The 19693-nt window shown below is 38.8% G+C and overlaps 1 protein-coding gene across 14 annotated transcripts in view; it reads left to right on the top strand.

Moving 5' to 3' along the window:
• The window catches only part of PIKFYVE (phosphoinositide kinase, FYVE-type zinc finger containing), a 201996-nt gene that overhangs the window by 163665 nt on the left and 18638 nt on the right, over positions 1–19693 (top strand). For all 14 annotated transcript variants that reach the window (XM_065930680.1, XM_065930681.1, XM_065930683.1 and 11 more), the window contains one exon: positions 353–419. In XM_065930680.1, the coding sequence (XP_065786752.1) occupies positions 353–419 (67 nt within the window). Of the gene's footprint in view, positions 1–352; positions 420–19693 lie in introns of those variants that run through there.

Below are 19693 nucleotides of genomic sequence, written 5' to 3'. Positions count from 1 at the left end.
TAAACCCTAACTGTTATGGCTCATTCCAATGATAACAAAAGTAAAGAATCAATGGTACCACATTTAGAAGACTAAGTTTTTGTGGCTCTGGAAACATAGTTTTGGCTCTTGTTATATAAATAATACACCACTATTTATAATACTTATCCCCAAAGGGTAGCTAATAGTATAGAAAGCAGGACTCACTACATTTTTTCCCCACTGGGAGTTTTAGGAGCTTTTTTTTGGGTCTACCTGTTTCTTAATCACAATCCTGGGTATGGAGTTTCTGGTAAAACTTAAAATGCTATTTAATTCTTATTGCTTATTTGCTTTGCCAGTCTATTCATGGAAGTTCTTTTTCATGTCTCAGATGCTGGGAACTTAGTGCTGGAGACATCAAGTGGATTTACCAAGCCCCAATATTAGCTGCTATCGGGGTAAGTTTAAAAGCCTGTATAGTTTTAAAAAAAGAAAAACAAGATGCATAATTAAACTTCTGTTAAAATCCAGAGAAAATTTGTTGGCCACTTTGTTTATAAAATATATTATATAACCTCATGTTATATAATAGCTATTGAGAAAGTCTGGGTTGGGAATTAGATCCTTGTTCCTGGCTAACACTGAGATTCGTGAAGAAAGCACATACCCTCCCTTTAATCTGCTAGCACATAGGAAAAATTCTGGGACTTCAAAATATCTATGAGCATTTACAGGTTCAAGCAGTTGGGAGGTTTTTAAACTCTTCTCTTTTTTCAGTCATTATTTTATAATGTTCTGATCACCTGGTAATAGGTCAGGAGGAGAGGTCAAGATGGAATAGCAAGAGAACAAGAATTATAGAGAGGGAAATAGGAGAGTATAATTTATTATAAAGCATTGTCTAAAGCTTTTATTTGACATACTTTCCCAAAGGAGTTAAGAGAATTCCACACTGACGTGTATCCTCTAATAGGTAATAAGAAAAAGACTAGACTTGGCAATCATATTGCATGGGACCTTATCTGCCTATAATATTTCAAGTGTATATTACAGTTGATTTTTGTCTGAAGGCTTGTCATTTGTTTGCAGATTTTGTGTGTGTCAGTTGCTCAGTTGTGTCTGACTCTTTGTGACCCTGTGAACTGTAGCCTGCCAGGCTCCTCTGTCCATGGGGATTCTCCAGGCAAGAATACTGGAGTGGGTTGCCATGCCCTCCTTCAGGGGATCTTCCCAACCCAGGGATTAAACCTGCATCTCTTACATCTCTTGCATTGGCAGGCAGGTTCTTTACCCACTAAGCCACCTAACTCACATCACCAATACAGACGAGAAGTTTACATGCTGAGTTTTCTAGATTGCAGTGTGAAACAGTTAAGTTAGGTGATTATTACTGAGGGAGTTAACAGTCATTCAGTTGTATTTGACTCTGTGACCCCATGGACTGTAGCCCACCAGGCTGCTCTGTCCATGGGATTTTACAGGTGAGAATGTTGCAGAAACCAGCAATCCAGAAACCAAGCACTACACTTGGAGAGTAGGAGAACCCATGTTTATTATGCTGGCGGGCCCAAAGGAGTTAACACTCTAAGCTCTGAGCCCCGAACAAAGGGATTTTATGGACAGACTATAGTGAGCAACACTATCTGTTAATAGGCTGATTTAAGCTAAGGGGTTTCGTGCGTGGGAACAGCAGTCAAGATGGGGAGGGGAATGCCTTACCTTTACACCGACAGGCATGATTAAGCAGGTTTGCAGGGGCGGGCCAGTTGCAAACAGTAGGATGAGGGTGAGTGAGATAAGCTCCAGTTCCTAGTACTGTAAGTTCCCACTTTCTGAGACTATATGACCTATATGATCCAGATTTTGCAAGGAGCAAGCTGAGTTACAGAGGCAGAAGGAGCAGGAGGTTATGTAAAATTTTAACTTTTCCTCTTCAAGAATATTGGAGTGGGTTGCCATTCCCTTCTCTAGTGGATCTTCCTGACCAGGGATTGAACCTGCGTCTCCTGCCAGTGTCTCCTGCATTGGCAGGTGGCTTCTTTACCACTAGCGCCACCTGGGAAGCCCCTAGGTGATTACAGAGATTCTGAAAGATTCGCCATTGGTGAAAAGGAACCAGAAATGATGGTACAGTCAATAAATTTTGAAGGAAACTTGAGTGGGATGTCATTTTCATCTTCTAGAACTAAGATTATACAAATCAAAAATTCTTAAATCTTTTTTCCATATTAGAACATCCATTTAATTTCAAAAATCAGAGAAGGGATTCATGAGCACCATTCTATTCACTTGAAGCTACCTTTTTGTTTCTTTATTACAATTCAGGGTTATCTCAATTCCTTTTAAGGTTTCCTCATTTTATGGTAGAAACAGCCTGTATGGGAAGAGATGCTTCTAGAGCCCAGGTCTCAGCTCCTGGAGTGCAGTGCTCCTTCTTTTGAGCTCTTCTGAAACCTGAAAGATGATACTAATAATAACAACATAGATAGCCAAGAACTTACCACCACTGGGCACTGTTTTATACACTTTATTTACATTGATTGCATTGATTTACATTGATCTAATCTTACCAATAACTCTAAATGAGGAAACTGCCCAAGGTCACTCAGCTAGTAAGTGGCGGAGCTTGGATTTGAACATCGGGGCCATCGTCCCTAACTAGTGAGCTCCGTACACTTATGATGAAAGCCAGCATTCTTGATAGTTCAGAGAAGACCCTGTCCTTCGTGCCCACACTCCTTTATGTGCCTGGCTTTGCCTCGTTGTTCCCCTTTCGGTTCCTTGAACTTTTCCATGTCTGCCCCTCTCAGGAGTGTTCTTCATTTTGTACTATACACCTGGAAGGCTGGGATATGCTGCCTTCTACTCCTCACTTTAAATGTCATTTCTCCATTGTGGCCTCCCTTATGGTCTCCAACTAAATTAGTTCACCTGTTATAACCCGAGGGCTTGCCTGGTGGCTCAGTGGTAAAGAATCTGCCTCAATGTAGGAGACCTGAGTTCAATCCCTGGGTCAGGTAGATCCCCTGGAGGAGGGCATGGCAACCCACTCCAGTACTCTTGCCTGGAGAATCCCATGGATAGAGGAGCCTGGCAGGCTGCAGTCCATAGGGTTGCACAGAGTCAGACATGACTGAAGCGATTTAGCAGCAGCAGTATTATATCCTGCAGAGCCTGGTGAGGTTTTTCCTTTTCAAGATCATCATCTAGTATAATGCTTTGGATTATTTGTTGAATGCCTTTCTTGCCCACTAAACTGTAAGGTTTATGTGAATAAGAGCCATATTTTTCTCCATGTCTATATTCTAATGCCCAGCAATTTGCCTGAAATGGAGTGGCCACTCCATAAACACTTGCTGAAAAAATAAAACTTATGTACAAAGTAAATAATCTGCAGAAACAGTAAGAAGTAAGAAGTGAAATAAGAGCACAAAGCCAGTATAATTGCAGAACTTTTGAGTTCATTTCACACAATCTTTTTATTTTCTTAAAAAGGAAACTAAAGTCCACACACATAGAGGTCACACAGCCATTGTAACAAAACAAAGACTATAACCTGCATTTTTGGACCATGTTTTTTTCACTTACATATCCAAAGCATATAAAAATCTTTCTCAAAATTATGGGGAAATAATCTTTTTATTCTTATGGCTGCGTTTATAGTTTTTTATATGTTAAATTTAGGATAAAATTTGTTTTTTAGTCTTGCATTGCACTTAGTATGAATGAGAATTCATAGGTTCTGACTTGAAGAAATCATATCAAGAGAATTGAATTTTAGAGAGAATTACAGACTTGAGTACAAGTTTGGAAGAAAACACTTGATTTTGGACTCATGAAATCTAAAACTGTTGTTGATCAGTCACTCAGTTGTGTCCAACTCTTTGTGACGCCATGGACTGCAGTATGCCAGGCTTCCTGTCCTTCACCATCTCCCAGAGTTTGCTCAAACTCTTGTCCATTGAGTCGGTGATGTAATCCAACCATCTCATCCTTTGTCATCCCCTTCTCCTCCTGCCTCTATCTTTACCAGAATCAGGGTCTTTTCTAATAAGTTGGCTCTTCATGTCAGGTGGCCAAAGTGGAGCTTCAGCTTCAGCACCAGTTCTTCCAAAGAATATTCAGGACTGATCTTCTTTAGGATGGACTGGTTTGATCTCCTTGCCGTCCAAGGGACTCTCAAGAGTCTTCTCCAACATCACAGTTAAAAAGCATCAGTTCTTTGGTGCTCAGCCTTCTTTATGGTCCAACTGTCACATTTGTACAAGCCTACTGGAAAAACCATAGCTTTGACTAGATGGACCTTTGTTGACAAAGTAATGTCTCTGCTTTTTAATCTGCTGTCTAGGTTTGTCATAGCTTTTCTTCCAAGGATGAAAGTTCTAAAACTGTAGCACTGTGGTTTTCTGTGTTTTGTTCATATGTGGTACAATTATGTTTGAAAGTAGTAATTTTCGTTCTGAAAATAAATGTCTAACCATAACTAATTATTCACCTGCAGCATCTTGATGTTGACTCAAAAACGATTTAAAAAGTTTCCTATATAGCATTAAAGTATGAGAGGAATATTTCCTAATCAACAGCAGGACTTGGAGCATCATCTTGGTGCCTGGCCTTCCAGAGTAGTCTTAGAAGGAACAGGTTGCTTGGCCGGCAGGGCAGGAGAAGCCGCGAGTGGGGCAGCACCTTCTAGAAGTGGTCAAGGTGAAGTTGGCAGATGTGATAACTCCTGACCCATCAGGGCATGGCCTCCCAAGACATGAGGACCTGCATTGTCACTGGTGTCAACCATGAGAGAGTCTGTAATAGCTGAAGGGAAATAAAACCACAGACGAAAGTACAGACTGCAAACTGAGCAGAATTGCTCTTGAGCATTTACAGGCTGGTGTTGAAGATGCCCATAATATGGGGTGGAGAGATGTTTGGTCCTCACAGCAACCACATCTTCAATTTATAGGTTAGGGAAAAGGAAAACAGAAACTCTTTGGTGTTTGTCTTTACTTGTTACCTTCATCCTGTGTTAGTCGACTTCATCCCTTCATCCTCATATTCATCATCCTCTGATATGTGATCAAAGTGATCAAATGGTCTTGTGAGTCCTTGCTCAATTTCATTTTAACAAGCAGTCTTTTCTTTTGTCCCTTGACAGAGTTAAATGTCTTACTTTCTGTTTATTTGATGAAGGAATATTTTAGGGTCTTTTTTGCTTCAGGTTTTATCACAAAACCTTTTCTTCCTTAACCCTCAAACAGCTTTGAGACTGGGATTTTCATTATTCTTAGTTTGAGTCCAAGAGCGGTTATGTAACTATTAATAGCTTAGGTTTATACGTTTATAAAGTGCTGAGCCCAGAGTCAAATTCAGGCAATATATTATAGTTACAGAGCCCATAGATTTCTCTGTTTGTGGTAATTGAATTTAAGCTCAGCCAGTGTTTGCCAGATTGAGAGCACATACCCTGGTGCATAGAGGACTGATTAAGTAGTACATGCAATATTATTAAGTAATGTTGAGTCATATACCGAGAATATTGGTCCTTCTCCAACTCTTCTGAACATATTTCAGAGACAGTCTCGTTTTGGTACTGGTCTTTAATACTCTCCTATTATGTGTGATATCTTCCTTTGGGGGATGGAGGTGGGGGACAGACAACCCAGTCTACATAAAATTTCGCATGACTTGTTTCCATTGTATTTGTTTTTACAGTTGCCACTTGCTTATAGCAGCTTCTACTGGATTTCGATTTATAGTAATGATATGAAATTTAAATTTTTAAACTTTAATAAAAGTAGATTGAAGAAGGGTATCAAGTAAATAATAGTGGATGAATAATACTGATACAGCAAAATCATGGTGGTGGCACTCTAAGCCGCTTGGAAAATGCTGAACTAGACAAATTCCCTTGACAATTAAATTTGAAGTGGCTGCAAAAGACTTGACAAGTGTAACCAGTAGTTGTGGAAGACTAGTTGTGTTTCATGTGATCAGGGATTTTAAAAATATAGAAGGACGGGTCAAGTTTTCTGTGACTGACTGGCTGGGTACATTTGTGGAAAATGCAGGAGAGTAGACTGGAAGTGGAGAGGGGTTGAATCGTGATTGGCCTTGTATTCTGTGCTAAAAGGACACTGGAATTTTCCTTAAAATTGTGATGAGACTTTGGAAGATTTTGAGCAGGTTAGTGATCAGATTAGATTTGGATTTTGACCTAATGGGGATGGTGTCTAGGCACAGGATGCTTCTAACCCTGGAGATAACTGCAGAGGAAGTCTGCTTACCGCAGGCTTCCTATACAAAGAAGGGTGGGCTGAGTCAAGCAAGCTCAGTATTCTTCGCACGTTCACTCAGCATATGCTTTAGTCCATCACCTCCAGGGCTGGAGAGATTAAGGGGGGGTGGGGAGAGCAGAAGTGCACATCAGTTGAGCTGCCTGCCCTGGAAGGAAAGATCAAGAACAGGGGTTAAATGAACTAGTCTGGAGGTATGGACATCTGTTTAAGAGAGCTATTAGCTATTCACTTTTAAGTACATAATTCTATCTGATTAACTCTCACATCAATTACGATATTTTGAAGGTCCTCAGATTTCTCTATGAGAGGTCGTTTTCTTCATGTAGCTTTCCAAAGAAAGATACAAGCATTAAAGAATTATGTTAAAATTGGAACAACCGTAAACAGTGTTAAACTAAGGTGGGCAGCAAAGGGACATCAGTGCTTCAGTAGCTGGTGAACATGAGCAGGGTGACAGCAATCCAAGGCTTTTTCTTCTTCTGATAGGAGTCAGACCCATCTCTTCCATTCACATAAATCCATTCCTTTGGAGACATCACAAACTCCCAAAATATTTTTCTGTACAATGTATTGCTTCATCTTAGCAGAACCAAAATGTAAATGCAATAAGAACTATTTATTTTTAAGAAACCAAGAAAAGGTAAGTGTCACTGATAAAAATTGTTACTGATTTTAATGTATCACAAATTTTAATGTATCACTATTTAATAATACGTCTTTTATACTTGGGTGCTTCCCAGGTGACTCAGTGGTAAAGAATCTGCCTGCCAATGCTGGAGACACAGGAAATGCAGGTTCAATCTCTGGGTCTGAAAGATCCCCTAGAGTAGGAAATGGCAAACAGCAGCAGTATTCTTGCCTAGAAAATCCCATGGACAGAGGAATCTGTGGACTATAGTTCGTGGAATTGCAAAGAGTCAGATATGACTGAGCACACATGCGACACAACTTTTATACTTGGAGGGTATGAATTTCTTCGAGTTACTTTTCTTATGGTATGGACATCTAAGCAATGTGGGAGGGGTGAAATAGAAAATCCAAAATTCAGTCTTAAAGCAACCCAGAACTTTTATTAAAGAGACAGAAATGCGAAATCAGGGCCAGCCACTTGCTGAGATATTAGAATTTGTGTACTTGTTTTTCTTCAAGCAGTAGTTTATTTCCTGGTAACACCCCAAAAATAAGCCATAAAATAAAAAATGTACATGTTGGAAAGCATTTTTTGGATCTCTTGCCTGATAATAATCTGTCACCACTATTTCAGAGATTTTGATCTTTAAATAATCCTACAGAAAATTGATAACTGTGAGAGCATATAGTTTGGTTTATGCATGTTGATGGATTTTAGGAAATTACAGGGCAACAGTCCCTTCCTTCCTTCCTTCCATCCTTCCTTCCTTCCCTCCCTCTCTCTCTCTCTCCCCTCCCCTCCCCCATTTCTTTCTGTTATTGGTATATTTGCTTGTTTTTAGATGTCTGTCATGGATTACAGCACCATTATGTACCCAAGCTAAGGACTAATCTCTGGTCAACAAGTGGTTTGTGATGTTTGTCATGGGCTTGCTCATCCTATGAGTAATGATCTAATTTGAGTGACTAAGTAGTGGCCCTTGAAGAGACTGCATGATATTAGAGTGCATTAAATGGAGAGGCTCCAGACTTTCATCTTTTTCTTTTACATGTTTTGTTCATGTACCTGTCAAAGGATATTTCAGGGAATTCCAGCAAATGGAATAAGATGGTACTTTTACTAATTCCTTTAAGAAGAGTTTTACAGTGATGAGTTAAAAAAAATAATACCCAGTGTACTTATGAAATATAAAAAGAAGGGGACAGATAGAGTACAAGCACCCCAGCTGCTGTTGAGTCAGTGATTCATTTCTGCCCAGTGGTTATTAAAGAAAGCTTAGTGATGAAGCACAAGAGGGGAGGGTGAGAGGAATGACTGATAAGGAAGGAATTTAAAGTAAAATGAATGAAATTTAATTTCTAATCTTTGATGGAATTGCAAATACAAAAATTTTTTTTTCCCCTAGAGGAAAATCTCTGATCCATAATCCCTTTCCTCTTCTAAATAAGTCAAATATAGAACTTCAAGTGAAATTACAGCTTAAGCATTTACCCATAAGTTGCGAATTGAATTCCAGCTGAGAAGAATTGAATTAAATGTTTTATCATCATGCCTGTTATAAGGATAATCAAGTGATAATAATTGATAAAGATTAAGGAGTTTATTATCTATCATTAAATGTTCAGTATTTAGAATAGATGTACATATAAACAAAGCAGACACATGTTCATGATACTGAAAAATAAACCAATATATGGGGTGAGATGTGATGTATTTAGAGGATCTCTGAGGACAGCTAATACATAGGATCCCTCTTTGCTGCTCAGATTCTAAACAAGTCAAGATATAAAACAAAGGAGGAGAGAAGAGAACCAAAGCAAAATCCTCAGAGCTGCTGGCGTCTGGGGTGATCTTCCATCTGTCAGTGCAGTGGGCCTGTTGAAGAAGGCCGTAATAAGGCAGCATCTGCCCACTCAGGCACAGGATGTTGAGATGCTGAGATGCTGCAGAGCAAGTCTGCTCACTGCAAGCTGCCAAAGTAAAGAAGGATGAGTTGAATTAAACAGATTTGGTATTCTTCCTGCATTCACTCATCAAACACTTCAGTCCATCTCCTCCAGGGATGGAGACAGTAAGGTGGAGTTGGGAGAACAGAGGGGCACACCATTTGAGCTATCTTAGCTGGAAGGAGAGATCAGGAATGGGGAGCAAGAGAACCCTCCTCTTTATGTATCCAAAGGCACTGACAAAAATTTTAAGTGTAGACAGCTTTACAGATTCTTTAGCTCAGATGGTGAAGAATCTTTCTGCAATGCAGGAGACCCGGCTTTGATCCCTGGGTGGGGAAGATCCGCTGGAGAAGGAAATGACAGCCCACTCTAGTAATCTTGCCTGGAGAACCCCATGGACAGAGGAGTTTGGCGGGCTACAGTCCATGGGGTCACAAAGAATTGGACAGGATTCAGCAACTAACAGTTTCAGTTTCAGATATCTTTAAAGATATTTAAAACAGTGGACTTTCTTGTACCTAAATTTTGACTTCTTTCTCTACTAAACTCTTTTGCGATAGACATTTAGAAGTGAAAATTCTACTCTGAAGTGGGTGTGCTAGTTTACCTCAATACAAGTAGGGTTTAGAGAGTGCCCATTTCATTCACTCATTTAACAAATCTTGGTTAAGACCAAGAACACTGCAACTGCAGATGCTGTGTGAGCAATGGGGATGAGATGGTGGGAAAACAGACACCAGTTTTTCCTTAAACTTAATCATAGTGGGTTAGTGCATGCAAGTGAGTCATGTCTGACTTTGTAACTCCATGGACTGTAGCCCGCCAGGCTCCCCTGTCCATGGAATTTTCTAGGCAAGAATACTGGAGTGGGTTGCTATTTCCTTCTCCAGGGGATCTTCCTGAGTCAGAGACTAAACCTTCCTCGCCTGTGTCTCCTGCACTGGCAGCCGGATTCTTTACCACTGCACTACGTGAGAAGCCCATGGGGGTGAGACAAGATTTAAATGTGACAAGTGCTAGGGTGGGAATGGGGTGTCTGGAATAGCTTTTGAGAAAAAGTGACATTCAGGCTAAAGCCTGAGAATGAGCTGTCCTAGTAAGGATGGGAGAGCAGAGGGAGTGGGTAGAATGATTACGGCAAAGGTGATTCTAGGAGCAGTCTTTGAGATGGCCTAAGGAACCACAGGTTTCATGGCTGAAATTTTGAATTTGAAATTCATCTGTGGTTCACTTTGAATAAATCTTTAAAATTGTAATTGACAATCTAATATTTATATTTGCATTTTTTAAAGCCACATTTGCGCAAAATGAATTCTGTGTGCTGCTACTGGCTTATTCTGTGTGCTATAGGACTTCCTGGTGGCTCAGTTAATAAAGAGTTTGTCTGCAATACAGGAGACCCAGGTTTGATCCCAGGGTCGGGAAGATCCCCTGGAGAAGAACATAGCAACCCACTTCAGTATTCTTGCCTGGGAAATCCCTCCAAGGAATGCTCTTGTTGAATTCCTTGGAATTCTCTTTTGGGCTTCCCTGAGAGCTCAGTTGGTAAAGGATCCACCTGCAATGCAGAAGACCCTGGTTCGATTCCTGGATGGGGAAGATCCAATGGAGAAGGGATAGGCTACCCACTCCAGTATTCTGGCCTGGAGAATTCCATGGACTATAGTCCACAGGGTGGCAAAGAGTTGGACACGACCGAGCTACTTTCACGTTCACTTTCTTTCACTGGCTTATTAATGACATTAAGCAAAATTTTCCCTTCAAGAAGGTTACTTGAGATATGCAAGGATCCTCCTGAGTGATTTTTCTCTCTCGAAATGACATTTCTTTATTTAAAAGAGATTTAAAAATCTCCCCAGAATGTGAGTTGTTGTTTTTCATTCCATTTCCCAATATATAGTGTCATTTTTCCTTCGATAGGCTCAAATCTTTCTCTATAGAGCAGGATTTCTTTCTTTTTATGTCTTTATTGGTTTGTTCTATTTATCATTTTCTTCAGAAAGAGAAATCTTCATAATGACTTTCAATTCTGTGCCCTCCATGGAGACATCTATCCCTCATCACAAAAGTCTTTGTTCTTCATTCCTCCATTTGGGAAGATTCTTCAAGTATCTTCTAAATTGCTAAATCCATTTTCCTGCTCTGTTAGACCTAATGTTTGTGTTTCTAATATTAATTTTTAAAACCTGGTTAGCAAAGGAGGAAAGGAAAGATATACCCATTTGAATGCAGAGTTCCAAAGAATAGCAAGGAGAGATAAGAAAGCCTTGCTCAGTGATCAGTGCAAAGAAATAGAGGAAAACAATAGAATGGGAAAGATTAGAGATCTCCTCAAGAAAATTAGAGATACCAAGGGAACATTTCATGCAAAGATGGGCTCAATAAAGGACAGAAATGGTATGGACGTAACAGAAGCAGAAGATATTAAGAGGTGGCAAGAATATACAGAACTGTACAAAAAAGATCTTCATGACCCAGATAATCACAATGGTGTGATCACTCACCTAGAGCCAGACATCCTGGAATGTGAAGTCAAGCAGGCCTTAGGAAGCATCACTACAAACAAAGCTAGTAGAGGTGATGGAATTCCAGTTGAGCTATTTCAAATCCTGAAAGATGATGCTGTGAAAGTGCTGCACTCAATATCCCAGCAAATTTGGAAAACTCAGCAGTGGTCACAGGACTGGAAAAGGTCAGTTTATCGTTCTAACCCCCCAAAAAAGCAATGCCAAAGAATGCTCAGACTATTGCACAATTGCACTCATCTCACACGCTAGTAAAGTAATGCTCAAAATTCTCCAAGCCAGGCTTCAGCAATACGTGAATCATGAACTTCCAGAATTTCCAGCTAGTTTTAGAAAAGGCAGAGGAACCAGAGATCAAATTGCCAGCATCTCCTGGATCATCAAAAAAGCAAGAGAGTTCCAGAAAAACATCTATTTCTGCTTTATTGACTATGGCAAACCCTTTGACTGTGTGGATCACAATAAACTGTGGAAAATTCTGAAAGAGATGGGCATACCAGACCACCTGACCTGCCTCTTGAGAAACCTGTATGCAGGTCAAGAAGCAAGAGTTAGAACTGGACATGGAACAATGGACTGGTTCCAAATAAGAAAAGGAGTATATCAGGGTGTATATTGTCACCCTGCTTATTTATTTAGTGGCTACACCAGGTTCTTTATCCACAAACATTATTTCATTAAACCTTGTAACAGTGTAAAAAAATATGCAGCAAACTCCCAAAAACTTGATTAAAGAAGACACCCACCAATCAGTCCATCAGTTTGATAGCTAAAATGACAATCAAGTGGAATATGGAAAGAATTAAGAAAAACTAAGATTAAAAGAACTTGCTGCCTTAAAAGACAGGTAAGCAAAATATACACGTGCACATACAATCACTTAACAGTTGAATGAAATTCAAAAATAATTATTATAAATAATTTAGGAAAGAAAAGTATGTAAGTTATATATGCAGAATACATCATGAGAAACACTGGACTGGATGAAGCACAAGCTGGAATCAAGATTGCTGGGAGAAATATCAATAACCTCAGATATGCAGATGACACCAGCAGAAAGTGAAGAAGAACTAAACAGCCTCTTGATGAAAATGAAAGGAGAGAGTGAAAAAGTTCGCTTAAAGCTCAACATTCAGAAAACTAAGATCATGCCATAACTTCATGGCAAATAGATGGGGAAACATTGGAAACAGTGACTGATTTTATTTTTCTTGGGCTCTAAAATCACTGCAGATGGTGACTGCAACCATGAAATTAAAAGACGCTTACTCCTTGGAAGGAAAGTTATGACCAACCTAGACAGCTTATTCAAAAGCAGAGACATTACTTTGCCAACAAAGATCTGTCTAGTCAAGGCTATGGTTTTTCCAGTGGTCATGTATGGATATGAGAGTTGGACAGTAAAGAAAGCTGAGCGCCAAAGAATTGATGCTTTTGAACTGTGGTGTTGAAGAAGACTCTTGAGGGTCCCTTGGCCTGCAAGGACATCCAAGCAGTCCATCCTAAAGGAGATCAGTCCTGGGCGTTCATTGGAAGGACTGATGTTGAAGCTGAAACTCTAATACTTTGGCCACCTGATGGGAAGAGCTGACTCACTGGAAAAGACCCTAATGCTGGGAAAGATTGAGGGCAGGAGGAGAAGGGGACAACAGAGGATGAGATGGTTGGATGGCATCACTGACTCAATGGACATGAGTTGGGTAGGCTCCAGGAGTTGGTGATGGACAGGGAGGCCTGTCGTGCTACAGTCCATGAGGTTGCAAAGAGTCGGACACTAATTAGCGATTGAACTGAACTGATAAGTTAGATTCTTTCTTCTTTTCTTAATTCTTTCTACTCTTTAAAAAATTTCTGTACCTCAATCCATTATTAACTCTCTTTTATGGGCAGTTGGTGCAGTGGTTAAGAGTCCATTCTGTACATCTGGGCTGTATGGGTTTCATTAGAGATCTGCATCTTGCCAGTTGTGTGACCATACCTAATTTGTGTAAGCTGTGACTCAGATTCCTCACCTGCAAAATGGGGACAATAATATGCCTGCTTCATAGAGCTGTTGTGAAGACTGTCAACTCATCTGAAATACTTAGAATTGTAAGTAGTCAATAACTCAGTTTCTAATCAACCTATAGTCTATACTTTCCTAAATTATTTGTAATAATTTTTTAAAAATTTCATTCAACTGTTATGTGAGTATATGTGCATGTGTGCGTGCATGTGTGTATTTTGTTTACCTGTCTTTTAAGGCAGTAAGTTCTCTTAATCTTAGTTTTTCTTAATTCTTTCCATAATCCACTTGATTATCATTTAGCTATCAAACTGATGGACTGATTGGTGGGTGTCTTCTTTAATCAAGTTTTTGGGAGTTTTCTGCATTTTTTTTCACTGTTACAAGGTTTTTGGATAAAGAGCCTGGTGTATTCACTAAATAAATATTAGTTCCCTTTCAGTTCAGTTCTGTTCAGTTTAGTCACTCAGTCGTGTCCAACTCTTTGTGACCTCATGGACTGCAGCACACCAGGCCTCCCTGTCCATCACCAACTCCCGGAGTTTACCCAAACTCATGTCTACTGAGTCGCTGATGCCATCCAACCATCTCATCCTCTGTCATCCCCTTTTCCTCCTGCCCTCAATCTTTCCCACCATCAGGGTCTTTTCAGATGAGTCAGCTCTTCATATCTGGTGGCCAAATTTCCCTTTCACTGTCAATGAATACAAGATCACCTACAGTTTAAATCAGTTTTGTCTAGATTATTGTTTTATTGGAGTGAAAGACAGACAAGGACTGAGTTGTTAAGTATATTACTTCATCTATCTTTAGGTCTATTATAGTGCCAGTCACTCAGAAGAGACTTAAAAACATGCATTGCACTCTGCTTAACTGCATCACATGCTTTATTTATGGAATGCTGTGCTAACATTTATTTTCTTATTTAAGTTTTTTTAAAATTAATTTTAAAATCTTAATTGGAGGCTGATTAATTACTTTACTGTATTGTGGTGGTTTTTGCCATACATTGACATGAATCAGCCATGGGTGTACATGTGTTCTCCATCCTGAACCCCCCTCCTATCTTCCTCCCCACCTCATCCCTCAGGGTTGTCCCAGTGCACCAGCTTTGAGTGCATCAAACTTGGACTGGTTATCTGTTTCACATACAGTAATATACATGTTTCAATGCTATCCTCTCAAATCATCCCATCCTCGCCTTCTCCCTCAGAGTCCAAAAGTCTTTTCTTTATATCTGTGTCTCTTTTGCTGTCTTGAATATAGGGTCGTTGTTACCATCTTTCTAAATTCCATATATGCATGATAACATATTATATTGGTGTTTTTCTTTCTGGCTTACATCACTTTGTATAATAAGCTCCAGTTTCATTCACTTCATTAGAACTGATTCAAATGTGTTCTTTTTTAACAGCTGAGTAATATTCCATTGTGTATATGTACCACAACTTTCTTATCCATTCATCTGCTGATGGACATCTAGGTTGCTTCCATGTCCTAGCTATTGTGAACAGTGCTGCAATGGACATTGGGGTACACATGTCTCTTTTAATTCTGGTTTCTTCGGTGTGTATGCCCAGCAGTGGGGTTGCTGGGTCATATGGCAGTTCTATTTTCAGTTTTTTAAGGAATCTCCACACTGTTCTCCCTATGGCTGTACTAGTTTGCATTCCTGCCAACAGTGTAGGAGGGTTCCCTTTTCTCCACACCCTCTCCAGCATTTATTGTTTGTAGACTTTTTGACAGCAGCCATTCTGACCAGTATAAGATAGTACATCATTGTGGGTTTGATTTGCATTTCTGTGATAGTGAGTGACCTTGAACATTTTTTCATGTGTTTGTTAGCCATTTGTATGTCTTCTTTGGAGAAATGTCTGTTTAGTTCTTTGGCCTATTTTTTGGTTGGGTTATTTTTCTGGTATTGAGCTGCAGGAGCCATTTGTATATTTTTGAGATTAATTCTTTGTCAGTTGCTTCATTTGCTATTATTTTCTCCCATTCTGAAGGCTGTCTTTTCACCTTGCTTATAGTTTCCTTTGTTGTGCAAAAGTGTTTAAGTTTAATTAGGTCTCATTTGTTTCTTTGCTTTCATTTCCATTACTCAGGGAGGGGGGTCATAGAGGATCTTGCTGTGATTTATGTCAGAGTGTTTTGCCTATGTTTTCCTCTAGGAGTTTTATAGTTTCTGATCTTACATTTAGATCTTTAATCCATTTTGAGTTTATTTTTGTGTATGGTGTTAGAAAGTGTTCTAGTTTCATTCTTTTACAGGTGGTTGACCAGTTTTCCTTAAAGAGATTGTCTTTTCTCCGCTGTATATTTTTGCCTCCTTTTTCAAAGATAAGGTGTCCATAGGTGCACAGATTTATCTCTGGGCTTTCTATTTTGTTCCATTGATCTATATTTCTGTCTTTGTGCCAGTACCATACTGTCTTGATGACTGTGACTTTGTAGTATAGTCTGAAGTCAGGCAGGTTTATTCCTCCAGTTCCATTCTTCTTTCTCAAGATTGCTTTGGCTGTTTAGAGTTTTTTGTATTTCCATAAAAATTGTGAAATTATTTGTTCTAGTTCTGTGAAAAATACCATTGATAGCTTGATAGGGATTGCATTGAATCTATAGATTGCTTTGGGTAGTATACTCATTTTCACTATATTGGTTTGTCCAATCCATGAACATGGTATATTTCTCAATCTGTTTGTGTTATCTTTGATTTCTTTCATCAATGTTTTATAGTTTTCTGTGTATAGGTCTTTTGTTTCTTTTGGTAGATTTATTCCTAAGTATTTTATTCTTTTTGTTGCAATGGTGAATGGGATTGTTTCCTTAATTTCTCTTTCTATCTTCTCATTGTTAGTGTATAGGAATGCAAGGGATTTCTGTGTGTTAATTTTATATCCTGCAACTTTACTATATTCATTGATTAGCTCTAGTAATTTTCTGGTGGTGTCTTTAGGGTTTTCTATGTAGAGGATCATGTCATTTGCAAACAGTGAGAGTTTTACTTCTTCTTTTCCAATCTGGATTCCTTTTATTTATTTATTTTTTCTTCTCTGATTGCTGTGGCTAAACCTTCCAAAATTATGTTGAACAGTAGTGGTGAGAATGGGCACCCTTGTCTTGTTCCTGACTTTAGGGAAATGCTTTCAGTTTTTCACCATTGATGATAATGTTTGCTGTGGGTTTGTCATATATAGCTTTTATTATGTTGAGGTATGTTCCTTCTATTCCTGCTTTCTAGAGAGTTTTTATCATAAATGAGAGTTGAATTTTGTCAAAGGCTTTCTCTGTGTCTATTGAGATAATCATATGGTTATTACCTTTCAATTTATTAATGTGGTGTATCACATTGATTGACTTGCAAATATTGAAGAATCCTTGCATCCCTGGGATAAAACCCACTTGGTCATGTTGTGTGATCTTTTGAATATGTTGTTGGATTCTGTTTGCTAGAATTTTGCTGAGGATTTTTGCATCTATGTTCATCAGTGATATTGGCCTGTAGTTTTCTGTTTTTGTGGCATCTTTGTCTGGTTATGGTATTAGGGTGATGGTAGCCTCAGAGAATGAGTTTGGGAGTTTACCTTCCTCTGCAATTTTCTGGAAGAGTTTGAATATGATAGGTATTAGCTCTTCTCTAAATTTTTGGTAGAATTCAGCTGTGAAGCCATCTGGTCCTCGGCTTTTGTTTGTTGGAAGATTTTTGATTACAGCTTCTATTTCTATGCTTGTGATGGGTCTGTTAAGAATTTCTATTTCTTCCTGGTTCAGTTTTAGAAGGTTATACTTTTCTAAGAATTCATTCATTTCTTCCAAGTTGTCCATTTTATTGGCATATAGTTGCTGGTAGTAGTCTCTTATGATCCTTTGTATTTCTGTGTTGTCTGTTGTGATTTCTCCATTTTCATTTCTAATTTTGTTGATTTGATTCTTCTCCCCTCCCCCCCTTTTTTGTGAGTCTGACTAATGGTTTGTCTATTTTATTTATCTTCTCAAAGAACCAGCTTTTAGTTTTGTTGATTTTTGCTATAGTCTCTTTTGTTTCTTTTTCATTTATTTCTGCCCTAATTTTTTATGATTTCTTTCCTTCTACTAACCCTGGGGTTCTTCATTTATTCTTTTTCTAGTTTCTTTAGGTGTAAAATTAGGTTATTTATTTGATTTTTCTCTTGTTTCTTGAGGTAAGCTTGTATTGCTCTGAACCTTCCCCTTAGCACTTCTTTTACTGAATCCCATAGAGTTGGGGTTGTCGTGTTTTCATTTTCATTTCTTTCTATGTGTAGTTTGATTTCCTTTTTGATTTCTTCCATGATTTGTTTGTTATTCAGAAGTGTGTTGTTTAGCCTCCATATGTTTGTATTTTTAATAGTTTTTTTTTTTTTTTTCCCTGTAGTTGACATCTAATCTTACTGCTTTGTGATCAGAAAAGATGCTTGGAATGATTTCAATTTTTTTGAATTTACCAAGGCTAGATATATGGCCCCGGATGTGATCTATCCTGGAGAATGTTCTGTGTGCACTTGAGAAAAAGGTGAAATTCATTGTTTTGTGGTGAAATGTCCTATAGATATCAATTAGGTCTAACTAGTCCATTGTATCATTTAAAGTTTGTGTTTCCTTGCTAATTTCCTGTTTGGTTGATCTATCCATAGGTGTGAGTGGGATATTAAAGTCTCCCACTATTATTGTCTTATTGTTAATTTCCCCTTTCATACTTGTTAGCATTTGCCTTACATATTGTGTGCTTCTATGTTGGGTGCATTTATATTTATTCTTCTTGGATTTATTCTTCTTCTTGGATTGATCCTTTGATCATTATGTAGTGTCTGTCCTTCTTTGTCTCTTTTCACGGCCTTTAATTTAAAGTCTATTTTATCTGATATGAGTATTGCGACTCCTGCTTTCTTTTGGTCTCCATTTGCATGAAATATCTTTTTCCAGCTCTTCACTTTCAGTTTGTATGTGTCCCTTGGTTTGAGGTGGGTCCCTTATAGACAGCATATATAGGGATCTTGTTTTTTAATCCATCCAGCCAGTTTTCTGGTTGGGGCATTCAACCCATTTACAGTTAACATAATTACTGATAAGTATGATCCCATTGCCATTTACTTTGTTGTTTTGGGTTTGATTTTATAAACCTTTTCTGTGTTTCCTGTCTAGAGAAGATCCTTTAGCATTTGTTGGAGAGCTGGTTTGGTGGTGCTGAATTCTCTCAGCTTTTGCTTATCTGTAAAGCTTTTGATTTCTCCTTCATATATGAATGAGATTCTTGCTGGGTATAGTAATCTGGGCTGTAGGTTTTTCTCCTTTATCACTTTAAGTATGTCCTGCCATTCCCTTCTGGCCTGAAGAGTCTCTATTGAAAGATCAGTTGTTATCTTTATGGCGATCCCTTTGTGTGTTATTTGTTGCTTTTCCCTTGCTGCTTTTAATATTTGATCTTTGTGCTTGACCTTCATTAGTTTGATCAATATATGTCTTGAGGTGTTTTTACCTTAGGTTTATCCTGTTTGGGACCCTCTGGGTTTCTTGGACTTGGTTGACTATTTTCTTCCCCATTTTAGGGAAGTTTTCAACTATTATCTCCTCAAGTATTTTCTCATGCCCTTTCTTTTGGCCTTCTTCTGGGACTCCTATGATTCAAATGTTGGGGTGTTTAACATTGTCCCAGAGGTCTCTGAGGTTGTCCTCATTTCTTTTCATTCTTTTTTCCTTTCTGCTTCATTTATTTCCACCATTCTATCTTCCACCTCACTTATCCAATTCTCTGTCTCAGTTATTCTACTGTTGGTTCCCTCCAGAATGCTTTTGATCTCAGTTATCGCATTATCCACTATTGATTGACTCGTCTTTACTTCTTCTATCCCTGTTAAACATTTCTTGCATCTTCTCAATCCTTGTCTCCAGACTATTTATCTGTTACTCCATTTTGTTTTCAAGATTTTGGATCATCTTTACTATCATTATTCTGAATTCTTTTCCAGGTAGACTCCCTATCTCCTCCTCTTTTGTTTGGTTTGGTGGGCATTTATTATGTCCCTTTACCTGCTGAATATTTCCCTGCCTTTTCATTTTGTTTAAATTGCTGTGTTTGGGGTGCCCTTTCTGTAAGCTGGAAGTTTGTGGTTCTTTTTTATTGTGGAGCATGCTCCTTGTGGGTGTGGTTGGACTAGTGGCTTTTCAAGGTTTCCTGGTTAGGGGAGCTTGTGTCTGTGTTCAGCTGGGTAGAGCTGAATCTCTTCTCTCTGAAGTGCAATGAAGTGTCCAGTAGTGAGTTTTAGGGTCTGTGGGTTTGACATGGCTTTGGGCAGCCTGTCTTTTAATGATCAGGG

Source organism: Muntiacus reevesi, chromosome 3 (assembly GCF_963930625.1).
Source record: "Muntiacus reevesi chromosome 3, mMunRee1.1, whole genome shotgun sequence".
NCBI classification, from domain to species: Eukaryota; Metazoa; Chordata; class Mammalia; order Artiodactyla; family Cervidae; genus Muntiacus; species Muntiacus reevesi.
Note: the sequence above shows the minus strand (reverse complement) of the source record. Positions and strands in the feature narration are given on the sequence as shown.